We start from the raw sequence: 22,263 nt of genomic DNA, 5'->3' as shown, positions 1-22,263 counted from the left end.
GTTGAAAAAATGGGAAAAAGTTCACATTTCATTCCTTTTAATAAACACTTTTTATTATTTTTTTGACTTGTTGTAGAAAAATATACAAAAATGATGATCAACACAATAATATTGGCATCATGTAATTCTCTTTTGGTTTCCTGACTGCTGTTTACTCCTCTTGACCATCAAATGGGGTCCAGCAGATTGGTTGGGACAGACTTTAACATGTCACTGGGTTTTCGTCGTATGAAAAAGGATGACCTTCAAATAATGAGATGTGCCTGCAGGGCCCTCTCGCCTGCCTGTAAAGCACTCCACAGCTGTGTGTCTCTCTTTCTCCCCTTTTCACTCTCTCTTTCTCTCCACCTCTCACCTGGTGTGCCCTGGGGTAGAGGGTGAGAGCGACCGTCAGTGATCTCTACCCCCAACCTCCAGCCCCTGTCTATCTTCAACAGCAAACAACAGAGTGCATAAAAAACACAGCATACTGGACTCGGCCCTATATAAGAACAGACCAGCTTGAAACTACAGGTATCAAGGGATTCTCTCCGCTTCATATAAAGTATGTAGGATATTATTGCTGATATAATCTCATTGTACATATCTGAGGATTAAAAAAAAAAAAAAAAATCCTAATCTTGGTTTATGTTATGAGTGCAATCTCAGGATTATCTATCTATCTATCTATCTATCTATCTATCTATCTATCTATCTATCTATCTATCTATCTGTTTGTCTATCTGATTGATTGTTTTTCATAATAACATTTAAGGAAAATATAATTGTGGTTTAATTATGATTTGTAGGGTTTTACAGCTTTTGATTAATATTGAATTATAGAAGATAATATGGATAGGCTTAGACTAGATTCATAAATAACAGATTATTTGATTCTGACAAAAATAGGATCTAAATGCAAACCACAAAAGGATTTATTGATATAAATGAATTATCACACGAGATGAAGGTGACATTGAAAACAACAGGTGTGCTTTATTTTTGAGAAGCTGACACTATAAACAGGTTTAGTAAAAATAAATGTAGTGGTCTAAAATGATATAGTGACAAATAGAGCCGCTAAAAGCAGTCTGTCCAGTTTTTAATTTAATTTTCCTGATGCAGCCGTAGATCAGCACATAGCTGGCTTTACTAATGAACTTTTAGAAGAGATGTGGTTCATAAAACTGAAATTCATGGCTTGATCACTTCTATTCAGGGCTTGGAGTCTGTGAACCTACAGTATGTAATATTGATTGATGAAGAAATCTATCACATTGATCGTGAACATTTTCCACAATGAAAATGATTGAATTACAGCGGTTCGGCCTTTAATGGATCTTTGGCTCGTAAAAGGTAAGACATAAAGTCTGCTTCAGACCTGCTCAATTAAAACTGGGAGGGTAGTGGTCAGCCTTCTGCCGCTCGGGACATGAGTTATGGATGCCAGTGCAGCTTTGTGGAGCAAAGGAGTTGAAGTAGTTCAGGAAACCAGATCAATGAAGGCAACAAGTTCTTTGAGCTTGTTACAATCATGTTACATAATATTAGTTATTATAACATATATCTAAATGTTACTATCGAAGATTCTTAATATAGTGGAGTGCTGCTTTAACAAATTCAAGTTAGATAGAAAAGCATATACCAAAGAAGGAGATCTACTGTAGCTATATACTGTATACGTTGTGCAGCAAGCTTATCTCGCCTAGTTTGGAGAAACACTGACCACCTGGGGTATGACTAATCCACACACACACACACACACACACACACACACACACACACACACACACACACACACACACACACACACACACAACAAACAGTTTGCTGGTGCGGCTGCTTCAAAGGCTGTTTTTGTGAACATCATAATCACATAACACATTGCAGCTGTTGGCTGTTAAGGATTATGGCGAAGGTGACGTTAGCCGGGGGATTAGCGTATTTTCATTTCACCAGCATTTTGTCATAATAAATGAAACAGATTTGTAGGGTAAATAAATGATTGTAAGGTTTTTACAGTTGTTCAGGATTTCTTCAGTAGTGCTTGTGACTAAACAATAGATAAGGGTTAAGGCATTACTTTTGAAAATATTTCTACAGTAATGGGTAATTTCTTCATACTGCTCTTTTACATACAATAAAAGTGAATGGTTACATGAGGCTGTCAAGCCCCAAAAAAAGGAATAAAAAACCCATAAAATTAGTCCATATGACTCAGTCTTCTGAAGCAATTTGACAGCTTTGTTTAAAAAAAACTTGTATGCTTCAGAAACTGGAATACAGAGCAAGGCTGTTACAGTACTTTCGGTTGCACTTACTTTTACAGTATGCGTATTTACAGTGTACTTGAGAAAATACTGGGTAATATAAGGTGACTACAGGGGTTACGTTTAGCATTAGGTGTAGGTACATGGTCTTCTTACCAAGTTATTGTAATTACTGTAGTAAGTACATAGTATGTAGAAATGAAGTGCTATACTTTCATAGTGCCTTTTGTCTTTTTTGGACATTCACATTCAAAAACTTGGGGTCTGTTAGATTTTTTAATGTTTGCTGGATGAATAGACATTTCAAAAGAATAGCATTTATTTAAAATCATTATTTTTTTGACTATTTAATGCACCCTTGAGTTTGTTTCATCATAATTTCTATGTAGATCACACACAAAGAATTAAAATGTAATTATTGAAAAAAGAAATCATAATTCAGATTATTCTTTTATTCGTTTGTTTGTCCTAAAGCTTTGACATTGAACGAAGGTGATAAACATGTTATCCCTGAACCGTTTGTTTGTTTGTTTTCATTTCCGCCGTTCTGAGGATTAACCAAAGTAAAGGTAGCAGGTTGATACTGCTATATCTTTGCTTTTTCCCCCCGCTGCTCACTGACCCAATTCATTAGATAAGATGGCTCGCGTTCACCCCACCTTGTGCTTCTACCGTTCACTGAGGATCAGGCATTTATAATCCCTGGATTTTATATCCACCAAAACAGCTTGGTCCCATCAGCAAATTGCGATGGCATATGGTATAGGTTTATGATTCATCTGGCACTTGCATAGCAATGAGGCCCCATCATCCGTCAAAAAAACACAGGGAAAATATCGTAATGTTAAATGATGCCAGCGACTGGGAGAGGTGCTGCTGGGAGCGTGGGCGGCCCGTGTTTGTGCTTAGAGAACTTGGAGCATCTGAGGTAGTAAAGCGCCTCCTCTCAGTGCATCTCTGCGGTGGGCAGGCTGGATTATGGGCGGTGTTGGCTGAGCTGGGCCCAACTGGAATGGTCTGCGTTCTTCCAACGGCCCTAATAAATGACAATTAGAGCATTGTCCGACATGTGTCGCTGACCGCTTTACAGCTGATTTGACAGCGAATCACCTTTTGATCACTAACACACTGCTAATGTTTAGTAACATCCTGCAAATGGGAAATAAAAGGAAATCTTTAACTACTCTAGCATTTTTCTGTTGCAGCCTGAAATATTATTGCAAATTGCTCAAACATCTGCTGTAAACTTTTAAAAGCTGTTCTGGGCTTCAGATGACACAAAGGTTCTGAAACCAGCAGAAAAATCACCTCCGGTCATTGTTTCTTTCCATGTCCATGTCCATTAACTGAACTTTTCTGACCAGTGGCAAGGTGACTTCTGTTAGCTGCTGCAGGCTCCGCCCTCATTCGTTTGTTTCCCGTTTTGGATTGGGTAAAAGACATGCCAGTCATTTCTTGCAGCAAGCTGTGCAGAGAGCAATATTTTCGCTCTCATGCTGGAGTCAAAAGTGAAGTGACACTCGTATGTTGGTTTTTAGCATTAACAGACGGAGCGATTCGCCCACCCCTAACCCTCGCAGCACTGAGGTGAGTGTGCAGGCGTCAGTGTCAGCAAATGCCTCATGGTTGGTTTGCTTTGCTTTTTTGAGCTACGCTGCATAACATCATTTATAAGGGGGAAAAAATCACTAAAACTCCATGTAATTGTTTTAAGTATGTCATTTTTTTAACATTGAGTAAAATACCATAACACACTAATCCCCCACCTGCACTTTCCACATGTTGCATTGTGCACTTCAACTCTTCACTGCATGAGCAGGATTTGGTTTTATTCACTTTGAAATGCATTGCATAAAATCGAGTGTCAAGTCTAACAAGACTGTCTTAAAAGAAACCAGCTGATTCCAGCGGCCTCTCTTTGAAAGGTTAGCGTTTCTGCAGGGTTTAGTTACCGTAACCCTCAATTCTTTGATAACTGTGAAAACTGGCATAACCTGTAAACTCAGACCAGCTTAAACCGAGAACAGCTGCATTAATCTGCTCTTTTCCATGGGGGAAAAAATCGAGGAAGTGAGGATTCTGTTTTATGGCCATCGTTAGGTGAGAAAATGCTGTCTGATTTTGTTCACAAAGCACATCCTGCTCTTTTAGAACAATATAAACATTATATTTCTGTGTTTGACAACACAAACATTTTCCAGAAAATGTAATAATATGACATAACAAGAGGGCATAAATTAACCAAACACCAAATTATCTGGCAAAAAAAAAAAAAAAACCCATAAAATCCCTTTAAACGGTTAGTTCACCCAAAAATGTCATTCCAAACCCGTAAGACTTGCGTTGAACAAAGGGTTTGGAACAACATGAAGGTAAATAATTAATGACAGAATTTTCATTTTTGGGTGAACTATCTCTTTAATTCCAATTCCAACAAGTCTTTGAAGGAAGTTTGAAGTTACACTTCATCAAACTTGGAAGATGAATTACAATTTTTATAATTCAGCATTTACAGCCCATAAAACATCTTTCAGACAGTGTGAACCTGTGATAATGAGCCATGCCACTCAACTCAAAGCGTTTTCTTAGCTTAAGTGGAACATCTCCTTTTGAGACCTAATGTTGTGTTAAAGGCACTAGTTTTGACTCTAAAAGAAGTGGTTTTATGGTCATAACCAGGTGCATGAAATGTCTCTTACGACTCATTTCAAAGGGAAATTATGAGCAGCACTGAACACTATAAAGCTTTTGGTCACGCATTACTGGGGTATGAGGCACAGCTTGAGAGCAGGGTTAGGTGGGAATCCTGTAGGTTTAATGACGGTTGAGTGTATGCTACTAACACTTTCTCTACTATTCTATTCTATTCTATTCTATTCTATTCTATTCTATAATAAAAAAAAAAAAAAAAATTAACTTTTACTGCGTTAGATTAAACTGAGAATGGTCATAGCACTTGCATATTGTTGTCCTACTATTAGTTTAACTGCTTCTATTGTTCTCATTTGTAAGTCGCTTTGGATAAAAGCGTCTGCTAAATGAATAAATGTAAATGTATGAGAACAATGAGTTAAGTGTGTAACCTATCACAGCCTAAAATTAAGATATAGACCTATGAGAGCATGTGTAATGAACCAAACTAAGTAAACTGTGTATTCAAAATAATGTTAGCTACAGAAGAGATGTGTATTTAAAAGAGTTCAACACATCAAGTCAGTCCGCTAATAGTCAGATAAGACAGATAAGCAGATGTTTTGGTTTAGAGCAGTTTATCATATGAAAATATGGCTTTTAATAATTCACTATTACTGAGTGTAAGCTGTGCAGAATCATTTACAGTAATCTGCTTAAGCGTGATGCCTGATGAATCATTAAAGTGCTTAGAATGGACACAGGATCATTTAAAAACAACGTGCCATTTATTTGATACAAAAAGCAAGTACAAAAATGTTTGAAACTTCAATAATGGCTGAATAAGGAAAATGAGAACATGAGATGTGCTAAATGCTTTTGTGTGTATGGTGTGTATTACTTCAGCGCAAGACAACAACTGCAGAAAAACAGATGACTAACATTGTGAACATAGTCTAATTGTTTATGGTGAATCTGAGTGTCTCCAGCTTTCTGCAATGGATCAAACTATTTTTAGTAGCATTTTATATGGGGAAGAAACAAATCAGCAAGTCAATGTGAATTTTGTAAAAAATTATGTAAAATGCAGTGTGTAGAGTGTGCTGCCAATTGGGAGGGCAAATTTTCTGCCCACTTCTTTTCCTTGTCTGTTTCTTTTTATTTCTGTACATTTTACTCAAATTATTTCTGTACACTACTACTGTTTTAAAAGTAGTTTTTAACCAGTGCACTGGTGAAGTTTATATCTGCAGACCCATTGTTTTCAGGGAAAAAAGAATCATGAAATATTACATTGTCAAAAAAAAAAAAAAAAAAGCCTTAGCCTTGTGTACTAGGAAAAAAAACAAGTTACTATTGAAATTACATTCATTGGCCGGACTGCAGTGGGACATGAGGCACTATATTCACAAGGGCTGCAAGTACTAATATAAAAAAAAAAAACCTGACCTGGTTCTCAGTTCAAATAAAACATTATCATTACTAATACATTGTTTCTTTACATTTTAAAAATAGTGCACAGTTGTCATCACTGAGTTGCTTAAAAATGTGTTTTTTTTTTTAATCCAATAAAAAAATCTAATAAAAAAAATCACCTAAAACAGGTGTAATTATCCTATTTTAAATTATTCCTATTTTTTTTTTTTTTTTACATCAGTTATTAATAATATACATATATTTTTTTTTTTTTTGTATTTTTTTTGCTGGAGCTTAATTCAACATTTAAAAGAATAAATCCAATTTGCTACACAAATACAAACGGTTTACAATCAGTTTATCTTTCCACAGGCATTAATGGATCCCAAAACGTATAAAAAAAAATAATAAAAATACACACACAGGAACCACAATCAATATGAAAATATAAATATAACAATGCAAAATGCATAAAAGAAGACGTAAAAATAAAAGGTAAATAAAACAAGCAAAACCAACAAATAAGAGAAACCAAATCAGAAGCTCTGGTGAGGTTGAGGGGGAAAAATAGCATGTAAGGAGCCGGTAAACATATCAAGCCATGTTGCAACTAGTATGTAAATACCTAACCAAATTTTTACTAAAACTTAATTGAGATTCTGTGATCTGTGACATATAAAAAGAAATAAAAGCTGAATTACACTCACCTATCTATCCATGAAGAGCATTAGCTAAACTACAGTAAGTGCCTCTGAGAATGATTCCAAATGTTTCAACTTTTCTGTATTTATTCTGCCGTTTCTTTTTTTGGGAGTGGGTGGAGGGGAACAATAATGAACGTCCCTACAATCATGACGATAGAAACAAAGAAATAATTAAACGAGGGCTTTTTCCCCCAATGGTCCTGCCATCTTGCACACTTGCATGCCCACCGAATGTGAGCGACTGCGCCCCATTCTGTTCCCCCCTCAAACTTGATGGTTGTTGAACTTATTTTTAGTGTCATTTGATAAGCTTCCCTGCTTGCACTGAGACATCCCACTGACCCAGCCACTGGTCATTGTCTATACCACTTCCCGTCAAAGCCGGCACGCTTTGTCAGATTTCGACTCGAATATCCATTTTGCATCTGAAGTAGCGTATCGAAAGTGACTGGATCGTTCGAGCCTTTTTCTTCAGCTGCCGCCCCCTTCCTCCCCCACAGTGTTTCCACTGACACTGACATCATTCACGATCGTCGTCATGACAGCGCGTTAAAGAAATCTAAAATAAATATATATTGCTCGCTTTTCTGTGTGCAAGTGGAGGGGGGAGTGCGACGTGGATAATTTCTGGAAATGAACAATACTTATCCGTCCGTCGCCCCTTTCGGTTTGATCTTCCGAGTATATTGGATGAGGGTGTCATGTTAGCACAGCTAAGGAACTCCTTAATTTTACAAAAAAAAATCTAGAGTGGTCAGACCTCATACAAAAGACAAATCTCTAAAGTTGCCTATACATTAATCAAAGTTTGATATTCCTGTCCCAAGAGAACTTGTGCACAAATTATTTGGAGATCGGATGGATGGACAGTTGTATTGATGCTTTAAACCCTTTAACTGAGGGGCATGTTTCTGAATTGTGACGGTCTATGCATTAGTGAGCACAGAACAGACTGCCAAATAAGTGGGGAGGAAGCACCAACCACCAGAGTTAAATCTGTCCCTCAAAACCTTGCCGGAGAGCTTTGGTCACAGGGTGTCTTGCGGTGCAATAACGCTCTATTAATTTCTCTGTGCTGTCCTCGCATTGATAGAAAGGTGTCTTCACAAACTAAAGGGCAAAGTCTTACTGCGTCCAATACCTTAGGGCATTCTGTCTACAATTTGTCATGCGTGTGCACTTCTCAGTGTTAAAATGACAAGATCTCCAGTCAAAGAAGCCCCGCTAGGCATCCGACGATAGTGGGCTTGGAGAGATTTTTGTGAAGAGACATTGCCAAGAGGCAAAGTACTTCTGCACTCCATGAGCCTACTGGGATTAGTTCTACTTCCCAGCCAACGGCAAAGAGCCTCATCTTATTCTGTTTTTTTTTTTTTTTTGAAATAGCCTCCGTCTGTGTCCATAAGATTAGTTTTTTTCCTCAGAAGGCACAATATGGTCAGAACATGAAAAAGCCTTTGCTGTGCATTAAAGCTAACCAGATCGGCTGCAAAATCAGACACTTTTTTTGGGGTTAATCTATTTAGTCATCTGCTTGCCATTCAGTAGCTTGAAAGATACCAGAATTATAAGTTTTTGAAAGCCAGAACGCAAGCATTGAACCAAGATACTCTAAAGTGGCCAAAGAAGCTATGTCATCTCGGGGAAATTATGCTTTTTTCTGTTGTCCCATCTGATATACTTGGAAGTCAAAGTATTTCAGAGACTGGAGACTGTCGTCTGTTGATGCTGCGTCCGATTGAAATTTATACAGCGTCCCTAGAAGAAAAAGAAAAGGTCAGGAGAAGATTTAATTAATGAATTGACTGATTAATTCATGTATTTTTAGTAATTCATGTATTCACAGTAATTGTTATTAACATATGTTTTTGTGCCTATTTAAGACATCATGTCAGGGTGGTAAAATTATAAAATAAAATATATAATATAAAACATAAAATGTGAATATATATATATATAAATTCTTAATAAAATAACTGGATTCATGAGTGAGATCAGGGAATTGAGAAAGCTGGAACTTGGAAAGTATTCCAATTCCTTCTCAGGACCATCTTATACTATGAAATGAAAAGCTTCTTTATTACCCCCAAATATAATATAACAATATATTTATTGTTACAACAATAAATATATATATATAACAATATATACCCCCCAAAGTATAACACTATGTACAGACATGAATCATCATGGCTTTTTTTTTCTAAATGGCCCTCATATTACTTTTCCATATATATATATATATATATATATATATATATATATATATATATATATATATATATATATATATATATATATATATATATATATATATATATATATATATATATATGATTCCCTTAAAAAAGTAAACTATTATAATACATAAATAATAAAAAATGTAAATGTATATGTATGTCATATTAAATTATTTAAATAATAACACATCAAGATTGGAAACAAAAATATAAAAATAATTTTCTTAATACAATTACTGATTAATTTTTCCTTACAAATAACAAGTGTAAATAAATAACACCCTGTACCCAGACACAAACAAATATAAAAACAACAGTCTCTTTTTTTACTTTCCAAAAGTATACATCTTGAGTATTTCTGTTCAGTGATTAAATGAATCATAAAAATGTGGTGTTTGCTCCTGTTTTCACTATAGCACAAAGTGTCAGTGTATCTGCTCTATAGTTTGTGTTTCATCAGCTAGAGAAACTGGGTGCAATGGCACCAAGAGGGAGCTCTCGCATAGCGTATAACCACCATACACACTCCCAAGCACTCACTCCCACACACACACAACTATGTGTGGTGCAGGATTTATTAATGCTCTACTGAACCCAGGCACTTTTATCATTGAGAGTTAATATATTTTCCCCATCATGTATGATTGATAACTAGTGTGTAACAACCAACAATGAAAAACTAACATCACAGTCGCCTGCCCTAGTTTCAAGTCGCAATTGGCATTAGATATTGGAAGAAACCCAGCGTCTTCATAGACTAACCACGAATAAAGGGCTTTACGTTGTCCCTGCATTGTAAGCCATGTGAGGCGCACCCTCTGCGATAGATCTCACTCCGTCAACAAATAAGGCGCATCAGATGCTGTTTTGGCCACAGCCGATTGTGTGGCTAAGTTTACTGGATTTTGCAGGCTTTGAAGCAGGAACTCTGAAAAGCTGTCCGCCTCCACCACAATAGCTGTGGAGGGGCTCTGCTGTAAGATTCGACCAGGTGCAGAGCAATACGGTCATATCCAAACCCATGGTCAGACCCATTTTAACTCCATCGCTCCCGGGCAAGAGCACTTGGGGTTGGATATATGTAAGCAATGTCACACTGAGACAGACAGAGCCCACCTGTGCCATGAGAATAGAAGGACCATGGGCTAGATATGGGTGATATTATTGGATAGGGTGTTGTGGGTAAAAGAGTATGCTGAAGAGACATTTTTACGTGTTTTTCTCACTCGAGACATGCAAAATGCCATATTAAAAAGTAACATTCCTCTTGTGTTTGATATTTTTATATTGTATAAATAATATTGTGTTTTATACAAATCACTGTGAGTTTTGGTTTATCTTTACAAAATGATCCTGACTCCAAGCTTCCGAGTCTCTGTGTGTAGTCTTTGTGCTAAATTGGTCAATTATGCAGCTCAATTATCACGACTGATACCATGAAGAGACAAATATCAAACAAGTTCAGCTGAAAGTAGTTGAATGCATAAAAGCAGAAATAATTACACCACTCAGTGTTTATTAAAAACTGGAAAGACACTTGATTGGACTGATCAGAGATTTCTCATGGTTTCATGCCATCTTTAAGAGATCACACAAGGCTCAGTTCATCAAGAGCTTCACCTCTGTGACCCCACACATATGCTACACCTATACAGATCAGTCAAACACAGCCAGGCTGTTGGGGGGCCATCATTACCCCTCCATCTCTGCTCTTTGGAGCGCTCTCCGAGCCGCACCATTCTGACGGCCACCAGACTTTACAGAAAGATGTCTGCTGCTCTGATTAGCCGTGTGCTTGGGCACCTGTCCAAAAGAGTCTGCATGTGTTTTTGCATCTCATCTTCTGCTAGCCACTGTCTGGAACAGCTTGATTCCCCCAACCCTAAAACTCCCAGAGGAGACGTCTTGCACTTTCTGTTCTTTGAAGGAGTGAGATCCAGGAATCGAGAAAGGTGGAACTTGGAAAGTAGCCCATGTCCTTCTCAGGACCATCCCATTTCATCCCATATTCCTCCCAAAAGATGTATAATACTATGTAGAGACGTGAATAATTGTGGCTGTTTGTCAAAATGGCCTTTTCGTTACTAGTTCACATAGCTGATTCCCTTCAAAAGTAAAAGCAAAATTATATTACAAAAAACGAATAAATATGTATAATTTAAATAATGTACATACATACAGTACTGTATATACATACTTTTATTAAGCAAGAATGCGTTAATTAATCAAAAGTTACACTAAAACTTGTTAAATAGTATGTATAATTTAAATTATAATGCAAATGTATAATTTAAATAATATACATCAGTGTTTCCCACAGAATTAGATTCTATTTGCGGTGGTGTGGTGTTTGGGGACCGGGGGGGGGGGGGGGGGGGGGGGTGATTAAGTTAAATATATCATATATATATATATATATATATATATATATATATATATATATATATAATGTTTATATATATATATATATATATCATATATTTTTATTGACAAGTACACATTCCCATTGCCAACACTTAGTGTCAGATAACTTAAAGACTTTGCCATTGCTACATTTCTATGCTATGACTGCTCCACAGACTTTTTGTTGCAAATTTTGCTCACACACAAACCTGGAACTGGACACACACACACACACACACACACACACACACACACACACAAACTTACTGACACACTCAAACACAGGCTCACACACTCAAACACAGGCTCACACACACTCACACATTCAAAAAGACTCACACACACAGATTCAAACACAGACACACACTCACACTCACTCAGACCCAAACACAGACTCAGACACACACAGGCTCACACACACACACCAAACTGGACCTGGAGGTGGACACACACAGACTCAGACACACACACACGCACACCTGGAGATTGAGGTGGACAAAAACCAACACACACCAACCTGAACCTGGAGATAATAATAATATAATGTCTAGTCTGGTGGCTGTGATATGAGCCTACCAACGTCCGTTGCAATGATTTTTGGAATGACTGATCGCGAGAGGAACAAATGACGTTTTAGTCGCATAACATCGGTTAATGGAAACGCCGTCATTTCGCAATAGTTGTAACGTTAATTGATATTTATAAAAAAAAAAATCGCAAAAGTTTTGCGCGAATCTGTAATGAAACGCGACCGCGCTTAACATCTAGACAACTTCTCAGAGTTATGTTGAGCAACAGTGTTCATTATACTAACCATTCAACTCCGGATTGATTCTGGAATCTTCGCTGGGGGAATAAGCATTAAGCACCGGCAACAATCCGCCCTCTACATGCTCATGGTTTGATTCAGATCGTGCGGTAAGAGAAGGGGGGGCTAGTCGTGCCTCCATTGTCAGTTTGTGAGAGAGAGGGGGAGCAAGCAGCGCGAATAAAATACAATTTGACCCATATTAAATAGTTAAAAAATCTGAATCAATCCGTGGCGGTCAGGGTTGATATGTGGCGGGCCGCCACAAATTAATGAATGTATGGGAAACCCTGTACATACATACATACTTTTATTAAGCAAGAATGCATTAAATTAATCAAAGGTAACATTAAAAATATATATTTCAAATAAATGCTGCTCTTTTGAACTTTCTATTCATCAAAGAATCCTGAAAAACTAAAATATTAAGCAGCACAACAGTTTTTTTCCGTTTTGTTGATAATAAAGAAAAAAAAGTTTCTTAATCAGCAAATCAGTATATCAGAATGCTATCTGAAGGATCATGTGACACTGAAGACTGGAGTAATGATGCTGAGAATTCAGCTTTGCCATCACAGGAGTAAATTACATCTGAAAATATATATTCAAATAAAAAACAGTTCTTTTAAATTGTAATAATATTTCACAATATTACTGCATTTTAAAGGGTTTGCAAAAACATTTCTGTTTTCTTTTTCAAATCTTTTTCTGTCAATTACGCCTTATTTGTAAAAATTACTGTGACATTACACAGATTAAGCTCTGTCTTCTAAACCCTATCTGCATATTGAAAATTTTAGAAGATCAAAATGGGACAGGAAGTGCAGCTGCAAACAGGCCTGGGAAATGCCAGAATGTGAGCAATCCTGCACTCTAGAGCTGGCCCCCACTATTTCCACACCCATGGTCCACATACGGCCCACATAGCACCGCCATCTGGTCTGGTGGAGATTCAGAACCAAGCCAAGAGAGCCTAAAATCTAATGCCTGCTGACAACTTGGATAAATATTCCAGTTATTAAAAAGTGATATAGGCACTGAAACAGTGAATACATTAAAAGCCAAAAAAAGTGATACAGAAAAAAGTGAAGAAGCTCTCAATTTTACGGTTCTGAAACTGTAGCTGTCACGGGTGAATCAAAACGGATCCTCTGACAAGCATTAAATTTAGAAAAAATCATGTCAGCATGAGTCTCATGAGGCTCTGGAGGGCCTAATAATGCTCTACCCGCAGTTTGCTTTGAAAGTGAGAGTTGACAGCATGATGGTGATCCCTGTAATTTAAGTCCACAGCCACAATGTCTTTTGGAAGCACATAGACACCATAAATTACAAGGGTATAAAATACCCTCTCCTGCTGACACAATATTTACAGCAAGTCCTGCTGGCTCAAATCAAGTCTTCTGGGTAAATAAAGTGGCATATGATCAGCAATCAAGAGCTGATGACTACCGGATTGACCCACGAGACAGAAGGAGAATGATGGTTTTTAATCTCGAGACACCGGTAAAAAACCCAACACTGACATTAGGTGTCATGATGTTTACAAATTGGTCATTACTGGCTCACATTTTTAGCATAACATTAGAGGCAAAGTTGATGGTAAAAAAAAAAAAAAAAAATTTCCCTCCAAGCCATTAACCTCTACTATCCACCTCAGGACAGTCTTTACATTTACAGTTCCAGAAAATCCTTGCAGGCTTTGAAATCCTTCAAGTCCTGTAGGTTGTGAGGTGGAGCTGCAGTGGATCGAACTTGTTGGTTCAGCACATCCTACAGATGCTCAATCAGATTGAGAACTTGGAGGCCAGGGCAAAACCGTGATTCTCATGATCCTCAAACCATTTCTGAACAATGTTTGCAGTGTGGCAGGCCACTTCCACCAGGGAACACCATTTTCATGAAGGGTTGTACCTGGTCTTCAACAATGTTTAGGTAGGTAGCACCGTAGCACGTGTCAAATTTACGTCAACATGAATAGCCAGACCCAGGGTTTCCCAGCAACGGTATTGCCCAGAGCATCACACCCTCTCCACCAGCTTGTCGTCGTCCCATAGTGCATTCTGGTGCCATCACTTGCCCAGGTAAATGGCGCACACGGCCATCCATGTGATGCCTTCATTGCTCTTGTGCATCGATGAGCCTTGGATACCCAGCACCCTTTTGCCAGTTTGTGGTTTGTTCCTCCTGGACCACTGTTGGTAAATTCACACCAAGCCTTAGCCTGGCTAACGTTAGACCTCGTCTCATTGAGACGTGGTCTGGGAACCACATGTTCATTTTCTCATATTTGAGGCGTGGTTTACGAATGCCCAGAGCCGTTTATTGGGCGCTACGAATGTCTATCAAATGCACCTGCACGTAGCTCATAGCCAATCGTTTCAATTATACCAGATGACGTATGTAGAGCGACAGAAATTCGATGAGGAAGAAGACGAAATAAACTTGCATTCTAAACTACTTAGAACACTATCTAAGGCTGCATCGAAAAGTAACTTCGCGTCTGCTGCCATGTTGGATCCATAGATATAAATAAACTGCTTCGGTGTGTCACATAGACGTTAGGGGTGGGACGATACAGGTACCTCACGATTCAATTCTGTGGCGATATGTGGTCCACGATATGATAATATCACGATTCGCGATATCTACGATATTCAATATATTGGAAGAAATTTCATCAACGATATATCACGATATATGTGACTGAAAAGAAAAAGAAGGAATAAGGAAATAAGGAAATTTTATGCATTTATTAATGCCAACATTTCCAACATTGTGCAAAGAAATATGCATTTGCATAATAACTCACTGCCTCCTGGTCTTCAATGTAAACACTGTACATCTAGACAGATAAAAGTGCATGAACATTACAAAACAACATGAACATTAACATGTGTAAACCATAATACTGAAACGTCAGTAGTAAGTTACTGTAAACAGTGGACACATCAAGGCATATTCTTCTTGAGGAACACTAACTGATCAGCATGCTCAGATGTAAGAGCACACCTCTGAGCAGAGATTATGTCACCGGTGGTAGAAATTAAAGCCACTCTTATACACAACTAAATAATAAAGAGTTATGACTTGAAATGTTTGCTGTATACTACAATCAAAAACAGCTTATAATACAAAAAAAGTGAATGAACATCTGCAGAGAGCACAGTCAAAATGTAACTTTTTGTGACTGAAATTGCACATATTGCAGTATAACGTAACAGATCGGTTTACACAGTGTACTGATGTGAAAACTAAACAATACAGAAAGCAGCTCTCATACAAAAATACTAAATAGGTAACAATGAAATTGCCAATTTTACATACGTTAGCTTTTAACGAAGAAGGTGCAGTTCGAATTTGGCGCTCAGCCATCATGAGTCTGTTATGTGCGCGACTCTGTTATGTGCGCGTCTCTGTTGCACGCCACAGACTGTCCGCGCACTGCACGTCCGCTTATAGTTCCGCCTTTTGCGTTCCGTCAATATTACGTTATTAGAATATATATATATATATATATATATATATATATTTTTTTTTTTTGAAAATCGTTTTTTTGACATTTGTGAATCGATTCAGAATCGTCCACGTCCGCATCGCAATGCATCGAAGAATCGATTTTTCCCCCACCCCTAATAGACGTCGTCATCGTCTTGCTGCTCCCTCCCCGTTCTGTGATTGGTTCCCTTTTTGAGGGGAAAATCTGGTCCATGGTGTCCAGGCAGCCTAGCAGCGTGAATAAAATCGCACTGCGCGCAAGGCAGCATAAGAAAACCCAGGCTAACCAAGCCTTGCCTTTTCAGAGATACTCTGACCCAGGAGTCTTGCTGTAAAATTTTGCCCTTGTCAGAGTTGCTCAGACTTTAATTGCTGCCCATCTCTTCTGCATCCAGCATATTGATTATGAACACTGATTGTTTGTTTACCATGTAATCTTCCCAGACCTTAATACATAGCCTTGTTAGGAGATGATCAACGATATTCGCTTCACCTGTGACTGGTCATTATGTTTTGGCTCATCAGTGTATACTGCTGTATAGTAGTATATAGTATATAGTCAGGCTTGGGAGGGTAACTTTAAAAATGTATTCCGTTACAGTTACAAATTACTTCATAAAAAAAGTATTCAGTAACGTAATCCAAGTACTATAATATGAAAGTAATGTAACTGATTACTTTTGGATTACTTCCAAGGTCACGTATATAAATAAAGTCAAGCAAGAAAACATATTATAAAAAATAAAAATAAAAATAACTTTTATTTATTAAGAATTTGGTCCAGTGTACAATATTTGCAAAATATACACACAGGCCTGAATATATATATTTATGTAAAGGGCTATACAGACATATAGTGGCTAATGTATGGTATTACAGATTATTTTGTTTTATTTTTAACTAATTTTTAACAAAAAAATTTAAACACAACATATAAACATTTACATTTTTACACAATCTACATATTAGTTTGTTTTGTTGACTAAAGCCGCCGTGATCTTTCTTAATTTGCCTGACTGACCTTGGGGCGTTGGCAGTGGGAGTTCCCCTACGTTACCTAGACAGCGAACATCCCGTTACGTGAGAAAAGAAAGGACATTTTGGGTACTAAAAAAGCTACTCTCCTAATTTCTACAAAATAGCAGCGGAATTTCCATGAATTAAAAACGATTTTACCCGCAGGCAGCATCGTTTCTACTAGCAGCAGTGATTCAATCTGCGTCTGAGGAGATTGTAGAAAGCTGATATTTGCGCATGCACCAGCGCGTGGCACACGTGAGTCATTACTGTCAACAGAACCAGGAACTACTGTATAATCAAGCAGCGCTTAATATAGAGTTATTATGCCAAAATAATTATTTATTTAGTTTTAAATGAAACCATTGTAATCCTGAAAGTATTCCCCCTTTTTTCAAAATGTAACTATAATCTGATTACTACGTTTTTTGACGTAACTGTATCGGATTACAGTTACTGGATTTTTGTATCCTGATTACATAACGCCGTTACATGTATTCCGTTACTCCCCAACCCTGTATATAGTATATAGTATATTAAACATGGCTGAATCTAGTTATGTTTACTTATGTTCACTGTAGGTCTATTTACAGAGCTGGCTCTATACAATAACATTTTAAAGACAAATGTTAGTAAAGTGTTTGCCTTTGTTGTCAGTCGCAAAATCGAACAACATAATAAAAATGCTAGCAAAAATTATTTATTGAAAAAATAGAAAAACAATCAGGGTGGCTGGAACAGTGGTTTTGTGCACCTAATCAGTTGACCCACAGACTGCATTACATCCGTAGAGTGATACCTAAATAGGTCAGGACTTAGCAATCACTATTTAGTTGTAATTAAATATTGTTGATGGTTGCCTCTGCCTCATTCAGAGATGCAGACAAAATAAAGATACACTACAATACAAGCAGGTGAATTGTATCTTTAATCTAGGGATGGGAAATCTAATGATTCAGTTTTGACTAATCAATTAGTTCAATAAATTCTGTCATCATTTACCCTAATTTCGTTCCAAACCTGTATGACTTTATTTCTTGTGTAGACCTCCAAAGATATTTAGAATTTTATTAAACAGCATTAGTAAATGATGACAGAACTTTTCTAATAAAGAACAAATTTCTGTCACTACAAAACAATTTTTCAAATGTGCATCTTTCAAAAACTTGTTCTCGATTAACAGACCCACTTAAATCCAATGTAAATTCGGTACCAATGAAGACTTATTGCAAAGGTTGCTGATCATCTGATATCTGGAGATGACTTGCTCTGAGGAACCAGTGTGTTGGAAGAGCTCAAGTTTACAAAGCTTGGTTTAGCTGCATGGTCACCAGAAAAGTCTTTCCCTGTGAAAGTAGCTTAAGCAAAGCTGCACTACATGTGCAGATGTTTTCTGCTCCCCATCCTGTCTTTCTTTTCCCGGGTTTGTCAGAAAAAGTGCACATCATTGCCAGCTCGCAGCTCTGGGCACCATCCCCTGGTTGTTTGAGAGAAAATGCCAGTCATTTTGGCGGAGCGCAGGCGCTCACAGACGGCACAGGCGGGCACAGATGGCACTAATGGACAAGCAGAATCCAACAGAGGGAGCAGGAACGAGCCACCGAGGAGAGCTATTCCAAATAGCAGCAGTGAAAGCCAGGCCATGATCAGCTTTAGCAAGGTTACCACTGCAGCGTTTCATCATAAAGAATTTAAAGTGATAAAATAATCATAAGGATGCAGAAATCTGTTTGGCCGGATGCCAGCGGATCAGATGGGAGGAGATTGTTCCTAGTTAATTACATGTTCCAGTGTAGCAAAACTTGAGACAGCAGGTATATGCTTCAGCTTGCCAGTTGACAAGTAGGAATTGTTTTTTGTGAATGTTTTATGCTTCCAAGGTTGCACGCTTAAAATGATGTTCATTTTAGTGTTTCATTTACTGTTCATGATCATTTTTAGGCAAGATAAAAAAAGCAACTGAAAAGTTGTTTTGAAAGTCTATGCCGCAAAGTACATGAACATATACTGTATTTTACAAAAGAGACAGATGCAAATTTTACAAAAGAGACAGATGCAAATTGTGAGAGCTGTAATGCGCTTGTAGTTCTTGTGTTTAATCACTGAAACCCCTCAAGCCACTTAAAACTCCACTTTCTCACTTCCATGCTTGTATGCGACTATTTCCCTTCTTCCCCTCCTCAGAGAAATCTCACGACACTGCAAATGAGCATCCAAACAAAGCTGTTGGGCTCATCTGTACTTTTTCATTTCTGGCCTGTCTCTGCAGCTTCAACTGGCCTGCAGTCAGGCCCCTAGACACGACAAACATTCAGCTGCACAAAAACCATAAGCTTGCATACAAGCTCACAGTCCAAGAGAAAACACACTAACTACAATTTAAAAAGTAGGGCTGTTAAAATTAGCATGTTAACACATGTGTTAAAAAGTGAATATGTTGAAAAAGTCTGTTAATTCATATCTTCAATCTGACACTATGACTTGCTTTTTGTTAACCATAAACTCACCTTATATATAGGGGTGAATTGGGACTTTTGAGATGACTAGGAAAAAATGTCCCAAGTATCCTGAATTAACCCTACATTTATACAGTATATATAGGCTAAAACTAAATATAGGCTAAAATTACTTCTGTCAACAGAAACGGTAATATTGTCAATATTCTGCAAATATAAATGTAAAAACAAAGCCTTATTAAAAAACATGTTTCTTTATAAACATTTAATCAATATTTTAGTTCACGTTATGCCTTTAAAAAATAAAAAATAATTTTTGTTAAATCTACTAAATGTGTTAACGCATTAACTGAAATGAATCATGACTAAATATTTTAATGGATTTACAACCCTACCACAGAAAAAGAAAATAAACCCCACAGAGTACTCGCTGAGAAGAGGAATGTGCAAAAAGCAGAAGTAGTATCTGAGTGTATGTTTGTGTGAGCCTCCCTTTCCCCTTGGACTCCTCTGTCTCCCCTTTCGCTTCCACCAGCGTGGCAGCGGGCGGGGTCACATGCGATCTGGGCCAGAGAGAGATGGGAGGTATGCGACAGGAGTGGCGGTAATTGGAGGGAGCTGTCAGGATGGAGCAGTGTTGCGTCCATGTGAGATTCCTGCCATTTGGATAGGACCACACACACGTGCCAGGGCGCCTACCATCCCGTGGGGTGGCATGCATTAAAGCTAGTGATGAGGCTAATGTGTGTGGAATCGCTTTTGGCACCCAGCCCACAAAGGGGTCAATGGGTGACCTGTTAGAGAAACTGCAATGAAAAGGAACATATACAACAATTTAAAATACTACATTTTAAGGGGGCTTGGACTCTTACAATCTGGCTAACTCTAAATGCAGATTGTTATATATATAATTTGTTTTGTCTTGCCAGTGATAAAAAAGATCAATGACTATTTATATGTTTATAATAATCATATATCTCTATACACTATTCCTTTGAATAAGGAGAAAACATAACTAAACTGATATACAGTTGTTGTTGTTTTTTTAAATACAGCTATTTTAATTCAAATAGTCTTCAAATAGTCTTTCTACATCCTGGGGGTTAAGATATGAAATTAAAACAATAATATTAAAATAAAATAAACGTTTTCATATTAAAAAAAAAAAAAATTGGTATACACTTAATCATTTACTCAAAAAAGTTTCCAAAGAGTTGAGTCTGCACATATTCTCTTTTATTTTGATTTATGACCTCATGATGCTTTTACGAGCAAGTTCCCCTCATTATTTAACGCAAAAAAATTCAGCTTTAAATTACAGTAGAGAAAAGGTTTATTTATGTGGTGCTATAAAGCACAGGAGTGTAAATACACACTGGATGCACACCCTGCTATATTCAGTAGTAACCCTGGTGATAAACCATCTTGTTATGTCTACTGGGGAAAATATGCTTATCAAGCCACATGGTAATGTAAGCAGTAAATAACTTGATCATTTCACAGCAACAGTGGAAATCTAACAGCATGAAGCAGCTTCAGGCCACACTACATTACTAAGGAGAGCTGAATGTGTGCGTGTTTTTTCCCTTCTAGACCATAACTGTGAGAACTGGGTTAATGTGACCTGAGTTGGTCAGACAACAACTGGTCAAGAGGAGAACACACACACACACACACACACACACACACACACACACACACACACACACACTAAAACACAACACTAGTACTTTAACAGAAGATCATTTTTCAATGTATACATACTATCTGAAAGATTCCACAGTGCAAGCACTTATCCAAAGACAAGACAATAGCAGTACAGGTGTAACACAATGATTCAAGCCAATAATCACAATGAATAGCTAGACTTAATCCCATTGCGTCAGCCTCTTGATCACTATTGTTCAGGACTCCACACAAGACAACCCGTGACCTTTCCTCTAGCGTCTGCCCCAGCCTCCCATGGAGACCAGACACCAGTCACTACGTCACACCTTACATCTACTTCTCTTCAGACATTTTGTTCATCTCCTCTTCAGGTTCCATTAACTCACAGCTGCATGTCTATTGCAGATTCTTCAATTTCAATACAGTTTACTGTGATCAGCAGGGAATGGCCAATAAACACATCTTTTAAAAATGTACCTGGACTAAACACTGGCGAGAAAACAATCACCGCAAAATCTCTGATAATACTCACTGACAACTAAGCTCAAGAATTTTTGTTTTTAAATGTAATTATTTTGAATTCATTATTCAGTGACTATAAAACTGAATCAGGCCCCTATGAACATTTTCCATTATTATTTCTTTTTTTAAATCTGCAGATTCGAGCTAGGCCTGCCAAAGGAAATGTTATGGAGTGCTGTGTAGTAACTGATTACATGTTTTCTGGATTACATAATCAGATTCCAAAAAAAGAAGTACTTGTAATTAAATTATATTACGTTTTAAAATACTTGTAATCAGAATATTGATCAGACATTTTTATTGATTACATGCTATTCTCACAATGAGAGTAGTAATTCATAATTCATTGATTCTAGCACAATTTTTTAAAGAGATCAATACTTTTATTTAGCAAGGATGCATTCAATTTATCAAAAGTGACAGTTAAGACAATTATGTAACAAAATATTTATATTTAAAATAAATGCTGTTCTTTTGAAGTTTCTATTCATCAAAGAATACTATCCTTTTATCAATGTTGCAAACATCTCTAGCTCATCTTGTTTAAATTAATAAACAAAATTTCCCATGTTCTGTCATCGTATTATTCAATTACTTTTCCTGTTGTTTCAGGTTTTTGCCGTGGTATTGGTATCTGTATTGATATTTATC

General features: G+C 37.3%; 1 protein-coding gene across 1 annotated transcript in view; it reads right to left on the bottom strand.

The window, feature by feature from the left end:
* Positions 1-5,646: 5,646 nt before the first annotated feature.
* The window catches only part of antxr2a (ANTXR cell adhesion molecule 2a), a 50,014-nt gene continuing 33,397 nt past the window's right edge, over positions 5,647-22,263 (bottom strand). Inside the window, exon 17 of the mRNA XM_084414328.1 lies at positions 5,647-8,758. Within this exon, the coding sequence (XP_084270454.1) occupies positions 8,699-8,758 (60 nt within the window). The 3' untranslated portion in view covers positions 5,647-8,698. The remainder of the gene's footprint in view (positions 8,759-22,263) is intronic.

Source organism: Rutilus rutilus (assembly GCF_951802725.1).
Source record: "Rutilus rutilus genome assembly, chromosome: 7".
Classification (NCBI taxonomy): domain Eukaryota; kingdom Metazoa; phylum Chordata; class Actinopteri; order Cypriniformes; family Leuciscidae; genus Rutilus; species Rutilus rutilus.
The sequence above is the reverse complement of the archived record's forward strand: the minus strand, read 5'-3'. Positions and strand labels throughout refer to the sequence as shown.